The sequence below is a fragment of the Triticum aestivum genome, chromosome 1A (genome assembly GCF_018294505.1).
Source record: "Triticum aestivum cultivar Chinese Spring chromosome 1A, IWGSC CS RefSeq v2.1, whole genome shotgun sequence".
Lineage (NCBI taxonomy): Eukaryota > Viridiplantae > Streptophyta > Magnoliopsida > Poales > Poaceae > Triticum > Triticum aestivum.
The window spans coordinates 322,734,510-322,741,880 of NC_057794.1; the positions used below are offsets into that span (position 1 = coordinate 322,734,510).

Consider the following 7,371-nt stretch of genomic DNA (forward strand, 5'->3'; position numbering starts at 1 on the left):
TAATTTGGTATTCACCAGCAAGCAAACAGTCAAGCTTTAGGAAAATCCATCTGATTGATTTAGAAAGAAATTTGTCTAAATCATCTTCTTTCTACTATACACCAGCCCTTCCCACTACCATTTGTACTCCTGATCCACCCCTTTCTCATGGCCCCAAAATAAAATAGGGTAAACAAGGGAAAGAAACGTTGAAAAATGTGATGCTGCGGATGCTATCAGCATACATGTCTCAACCTAATCTGGAGATCTCCCTGATCTCACCTACTCCTCCGCCCAAACTGTATATAAACCCGGCACCCTCCACTTTTCTCCTCAGCTCTACCCCAAGAGCGTTATAACACATCAACCTAAAACCCACACCGTCGAATCGAACACCCAAGAAAAGCCAAAAACAAGTTCGAGATTCTAGTTCGAGTATCTGTCAATGGCGGGTTTGGCCAAGACCGGCATGGAATGGCTCCAAGATCCACTGAGCTGGCTGTTCGTCGCCTCGGTGGTCTTCGTGGTGCTGCAGCGGCGCCGGCGGGGCAAGGCGCCGCCGTTTCCTCCCGGGCCGAATCAGCTGCCGATCGTCGGCAACATGTCGATGATGGACCAGCTGACCCACCGGGGCCTGGCGGCGCTGGCGAAGCAGTACGGCGGCCTTCTCCACCTCCGCCTCGGTAAGCTCCATGCCTTCGCCGTGTCGACGCCGGAGTACGCCCGGGAGGTGCTGCAGGCGCAGGACGGCGCCTTCTCCAACCGGCCGGCGACCATCGCCATCGCCTACCTCACCTACGACCGTGCCGACATGGCGTTCGCGCACTACGGGCCCTTCTGGCGCCAGATGCGCAAGCTGTGCGTGATGAAGCTCTTCAGCCGGCGCCGTCCGGAGACGTGGGTCGCCGTGCGCGACGAATCCGCGGCGCTCGTCCGCGCCGTGGCTCGGCGGAGCGGCGAGTCCGTGAACCTCGGCGAGCTCATATTCAACCTTACCAAGAACGTCATCTTCCGCGCCGCGTTCGGCGCGGGCGCCGCCGCGGACGGCGACGGCGGCAAGCAGGACGAGTTCATCGCCATCCTCCAGGAGTTCTCCAAGCTGTTCGGCGCGTTCAACATCGGCGACTTCTTCCCGTGGCTGAGCTGGGCGGACCCGCAGGGCATCAACGTGCGCCTCCGCGCCGCGCGCGCCGCCCTCGACGAGTTCATCGACAAGATCATCGACGAGCACATGGCGAGGGGCAAGAGCCCGGACGACGTCGACGCGGACATGGTGGACGACATGCTGGCGTTCCTCCCCGAGGCGAAGCCGAAGAAGGCCGCCGGCGACGGCGGGGACGAGCTGCAGAGCACGCTCCGCCTCACGCGTGACAACATCAAGGCCATCATCATGGTACGTGAACCGAAGCTTCCGTTTTTACTCCGCTAATCAATTACTAGCATATATGCGCACGAAAAACAGATCACCAACGCAATATTTCGCCAGATAATAATAAGCGGACAAAAAAAAGGCAAGCGAATTTCTTTAGTACCTGGAAAAATCCTGAGTAGTAATTAAATGGTTTTTTTCTCTTTTGCGGGGAAATGGTTTGTTTATCACTACGCGTGGTTGATTAATGCCTGGCGAGTGCAAGCGATATCGGACGAATATTATTACTCCCTCAGTTCACTTTTATAAGTAATTTCAGACAACTTAAATTAGGCTGTTTTGTATATTGTTTGAAATGTCTTCAAGGTCTTATAAAAATGAACAGAGAAAGTAAATAAGATACTCCTACTCCAGTAAGGTACTCCTATACGGCGATCGAGCTATTTTTTAATCAGTTTTTATCGTTCAGAAGTACTGCCATGCAAAAATATAAAATAAAATTAATATCATAGCAAAAAAAAAAGATCATGCAGATATCTCGATATATATGGCGATTAATGCACACGTCAATGTCCAGCACGTGGTGTAATAAACATCCGCTAGTCGCCTATACTGGTACTACCATGTTGGATGAAATTTCATCGAAATTCCAGCAAGTACTACTTCCTCCGTCCGGGTGTATAAGTCATTCGCGTAGTTCTAGGTCATCGATTTGAGGAATTAAATATGTGTTATATGTCATGAAAAGTATACCACTAGATTTCCACACGGATGTAGTTTTTAAATATATATTTTTTGTCACATATAATACATATTTAGATAGTTAAATTATCGACCTAGAACTACGCGAATGACTTATACACCGGGACGGAGGTAGTACTAATATATTTGTGGCAAATAAAATCAGAATTGCTAAATCTCAGTTAACTGAGACTTACCCAAGTTTTAGTCCAAGCTATTTTCGTGTGATCTTACATGGGTATTCGTGCAAAAATTTAATTTTAATTTTTCTTTCTTCTTTTTATATGTTCAATCACTTGAACTTTTTGTTTTTGCTTTCCCACAAAAAAAAGAACTTCTTTTTTTGCGGGGCTATCACTTGAACTTCTATCATATTTTCTCATAATTTGGCTCGAACTTGGAACTCAGATTCTGGTCATGTTACAGAAACAAAGAACATGACACAAACTAAGTTTTCGTTGGTGTCCAACATGCTCTGGAAATCAAATTCTAGAACCACGAAATTGCTCCCTTGAGCTTTCGTCCAACATTTTGCACCCTGAGCCGTAGCCGGGCAGACACCTCGCCTCAGAGCAGTAGAGACACGTGACGTGCACATTTTTCTCCCCTTCCGATCCAACCAACGAGGAAGTGGCGCCGTATACACTACGGGCAAGCTGCTTTCACGCATGAACCACCATGACGTAGTATACATACAATAGGGGTACGTTGGACCCTGCTAGTTATGTTTGTCTCCTTACGTACCGGAATGCCAACCCGCCCATCTTTATGACAACCTTACTATGCACCCAAGGCCAGATACCAATGCCAGATCCAGCACCAGAGCTGCCACTATATGTGTGGCCTTGTCGGAGCCCGGGGACCTATTTTGGTTTCATCGCGATCAAATCGGGGGCGCGGGCGGGCACACCTCGCCCATGTTTCATCATCCGGATCACGATCGGTGCCGGTGGATCTACTGTTGAAAGGTAGCGAGGCGCAGAAGCCGCGCCCATGCAGCCATTGCTGCTAGTAGTAATCTGCTGGTACTTTTCACTTCTCACTTGTTCATTCACGCCCACACGCGCCGTGCCCCTACATCATTTTTCAACCTCTACCAAAGAAAAACCAGGCGCTCAGAACCAAATCACGCACGAAAACTTCCAAGATTGGGGGCTCTGCGTCCGGCTTTTCATGGTGCGTCATTTTTTCACCTTATGTCACACGCGGATAAGCTTTGGCCGGCCGGCCGGCCGACTTGGTGTTGTAGTGCGTGTCTCCTTCCCAAGTGAAAAAGGCTCTCAGCCTCTGACCACAACGGCTTCCCTAACCTTTGCACCAGCCACTTCGTTTTCTTTACTTTCACGGTAGGAGTCCTCATGTTTAAGCCTCGGCCCTTCTGCGATTGAGTGCACGCCGAAAAGGAAAAACGACCGCGACCTCGTAACTTCGGGACCGGCACAGCACTACGCGTGCAAAATTGGACACCTATGCTATTTTGTCCTACTGCTACTGTACGCATGCATGACACCTGTTTGCGATCCCATTTCATGTACTGTATGTGTCGTCTGTACTGTATATACGCATGTATGACACCTGTATGTGATCTCATTTCATAAACTGACCTGTTGACGTGGATGTGTGGCAGGATGTGATGTTTGGCGGGACTGAGACGGTGGCCTCGGCGATCGAGTGGGCCATGGCAGAGATGATGCACAGCCCGGACGACCTCCGTCGATTGCAGAAGGAGCTCGCTGACACGGTGGGTTTCGACCGGAATGTGGATGAGTCGGACCTCGACAAGCTCCCCTTCCTCAAGTGCGTCATCAAGGAGACGCTCCGGCTGCACCCGCCCATCCCGCTGCTCCTGCATGAGACCGCCGAGGACTGCGTCGTCGGGGGCTACGCCGTGCCCCGAGCCTCCCGCGTCATGATCAACGTCTTCGCCATCGGCCGCGACGCCAAGGCATGGAAGGATCCGGACACGTTCCGGCCGTCCCGGTTCGTGGCGGGGGAAGGGGAGGCTGCCGGGGTCGACTTCAAGGGCGGCTGCTTCGAGTTCCTCCCGTTCGGGTCTGGTCGCCGCTCATGCCCCGGGTTGGCGCTCGGCCTGTACGCGCTGGAGCTCGCCGTCGCTCAGCTCGCCCACGGCTTCAGCTGGGCGCTACCTGACGGCATGAAGCCATCGGAGCTTGACATGAGCGACATCTTTGGCCTCACTGCGCCGCGCGCTACAAGGCTCTACGCCGTGCCCACACCCCGGCTCACCTGCCCCTTGGTCGCTGACGTTAATGTCGACGGCAGGCACCAGGCGTGATATCATACGCTTGATTGTGCGATCTATAGTATCTACCAGCTGCACAGGGTGAAGGTGTTTGGTCAGAGGTGGTGGTGGCGCCATTGCAAGAGTTTGGTGGTTTTCTCTTGCATTTTGTTGTTGTTTTTCTTTTCTTTTTTTGTCTTTTGAATTCTGATACTGCAGAACATAATAAGTGGATCTCCATGCTACCTGCGTGCATGCTTAGGTTACCATTAAGCATATGATGGTGTTCTATGGCTAAGAACACAAACTGTATAAAACCGTATTGTTTGAGACTTGTTGGGCCAAGATTCTGTAAATTTTCTTCGTATGACAATTTCTTTTAAGAACGCAAAGATTGGCCTCTTCTTTTTCTTATCTCATAAGCGTGATATATTTGTTTGATGTGAAAATTTCGCATGGATTCAAACTCCACGCTTCTGCAATTTGCTTGGGTACTTCAAAGCCCGTCCGTCAGCATTTTACAGCGCACTTTTTTGGATTTTTAGAACAATAATTGTGCATTTGCACAAAAATAATACTTCATTCATCTCTACTGTCGAAAACGTTTTTATATTATGAGACGGAGCGAATATATAATAGTAGCACACAACTACTCAACTATGTTTATCAATGCATATACTTCCATATAGCTAGTTATTCTTTATTAACGACGAATATATATAGTTGACAGTAATGCAAATAACTAGTGTTATAGTGCAAGGACAAGATTAATTTAATCCGTAATTTAATAGTCATCCTTCCACAGTTCGTACTGGATGATATTAAGTGTGATAATCTAGGCACTAATGTGGCTTGCGAGTACATGATTTGGTCACCAAACACAACAATATAGTTCGTAAGGAACATCTAGCTATCTGGTTTGTCCGGTAAAACAACCTTTTCCATATTTGTGGGTGAACTGATGGTATACCAACAAATAGTGCAACATTACTTTGGTACTCAAATAAGAAAGTTCAGCAGAACTGGTTAAGAAATGACTGTGTAAGAGCATCTCTAGAAGACCCCGTATAATTCCGACCCGCATAACGCATTTATAGTTCGAGGATGAACTGTTTTGCGGGGCGAAATCGTGCGCTGCAGAATAGACCCCGTATAAGAAACTGCATAATTTGAAAAAAAATTCACAGGAGAAATTGCAGTCACACTGATCATTCATAGTTTACCACATACTACATGATCATATATACATTCTACTATTACTACTAGAGGGGGGTGGGGATCTGCGGGCTCGAGGCGGCTACCAAAATGGACGGGCTCGCAAAGAGCGAGGCCGACGCGGTGGAGGAGCTCAGTCCTCCTCGTCGGAGCTGACAAGGTCGACGTACTTCTCCCTCTGCTCCTCGTGGATGCGCCGCCACTCGTCGTCCTTGTCCTTCGTGGCGAGGTTGACCGCAACCGCCTGCTTGAAAAGGAGGTCTTCGAGCTCCTCGTCGTGACGGTGGCGCTTCTCCTCCTCTCGCAAACTCCGTTCGGCAATGGCGGCCGCGACCGCGTCGACATCGCCGACGAAAGCTTCAGGCCCGACGACGCCTCAGCGCGCGATCTTCTCCGGCTCCTGCTCTACGGCGACAAGCTCGCCCTCCTCCGGCTGCTGCTTGACGGCGATGAGCTCCGCCCACTCCGTCTTCACGGGGAGAAGAGCCACGCGGGAAGAGGAAGAGCTCGCGGCGGAGGAAGAGCCCGCAGCCGAGGAGTGACGCCGGCGGCTCGAAGGCCTTGGTTGGTCCACTTCTTGCCCGCGCGCTTCCTCGTGCCGTCCGCGCGGACACACCCCTCGCGCTCGGCGTCGCCGCCCCCGCCGGAGCTGCGGCCGGAGCTCCACATACGGCTCCACATGGCGGCTAGAGGCGAAAGTGGGCTCACTGGCGGCGAGAAATGCGAGGGATGGAGTGGGGAATTGCGGCGAAACGCGGCAGCGGGGAGATAGGGTTTCGACCCGTATCTGCCCCGCAAACCCATAGTTATACGGCTTTGCGGGTGAGGTTTGTGAAGGAAATATGCCCTAGAGGCAATAATAAAGTTATTATTTATTTCCTTATTTCATGTTAAATGTTTATTATTCATGCTAGAATTGTATTAACTGGAAACTTAATACATGTGTGAATACATAGACAAAACAAAGTGTCCCTAGTATGTCTTTACTTGACTAGAACGTTTATCAAAGATGGTTATGTTTCCTAACCATAGACATGTGTTGTCATTTGATGAATGGGATCACATCATTAGGAGAATGATGTGATGGACAAGACTCATTCGTTAGCTTAGCATTATGATCGTTACAGTTTCATTGCTACTGCTTTCTTCATGACTTATACATGTTCCTCAGACTATGAGATTATGCAACTCCCGAATACCGGAGGAACACCTTCTGTGCTATCAAACATCACAACGTAGGTGATTATAAAGATGATCTACATGTGTCTCCGATGGTGTTTGTTGAGTAGGCATAGATCGAGATTAGGATTTGTCACTCCGTGTATCGGAGAGGTATCTCTGGGCCCTCTCGGTAATGCACATCACTCTAAGCCTTGCAAGCATTGTGACTAATGAGTTAGTTGCGGGATGATGCATTAAGGAATGAGTAAAGAGACTTGCTGGTAACGAGATTGAACTAGGTATGAGGATACCGACGATCGAATCTCGGGCAAGTAACATACCGGTGACAAAGGGAACAACGTATGTTGTTATGCGGTTTGACCGATAAAGATCTTCATAGAATATGTAGGAACCAATATGAGCATCCAGGTTCCGCTATTGGTTATTGACCGGAGATGAGTCTCGGTCATGTCTACATAGTTCTCGAACCTGTAGGGTCTGCACGCTTAACGTTCTGTGATGATCGGTATTATGAGCTTATGTGTTTTGATGTACCGAAGGTAGTTTGGAGCCCCGAATGTGATCACGGACATGACGAGGAGTCTCGAAATGGTCGAGACATAAAGATTAATATATTGGATGGCTACATTCGGACACCAGAAGG

At 49.4% G+C, this 7,371-nt stretch overlaps 1 protein-coding gene across 1 annotated transcript; it reads left to right on the forward strand.

The window, feature by feature from the left end:
* The first annotated feature begins 256 nt into the window (after nucleotides 1–256).
* LOC123048551 (cytochrome P450 84A1) lies at nucleotides 257–4,723 on the forward strand. Its single transcript, XM_044471636.1, has 2 exons — nucleotides 257–1,372; nucleotides 3,717–4,723. The coding sequence occupies exons 1-2, from the start codon at nucleotides 425–427 to the stop codon at nucleotides 4,383–4,385; spliced, it is 1,617 nt and encodes a 538-aa protein (XP_044327571.1). The 5' UTR covers nucleotides 257–424; the 3' UTR covers nucleotides 4,386–4,723.
* The last annotated feature ends 2,648 nt before the right edge of the window (nucleotides 4,724–7,371 follow it).

What these genes read in the sequence shown, in the direction of transcription:
- LOC123048551 (XM_044471636.1), top strand. Translation starts at nt 425, where the DNA reads ATGGCGGGTTTGGCCAAGACCGGCATGGAATGGCTCCAAGATCCACTG. An exon ending in ACATCAAGGCCATCATCATG is followed by an intron (nt 1,373 to 3,716) that starts GTACGTGAACCG and finishes GATGTGTGGCAG; the next exon opens with GATGTGATGTTTGGCGGGAC.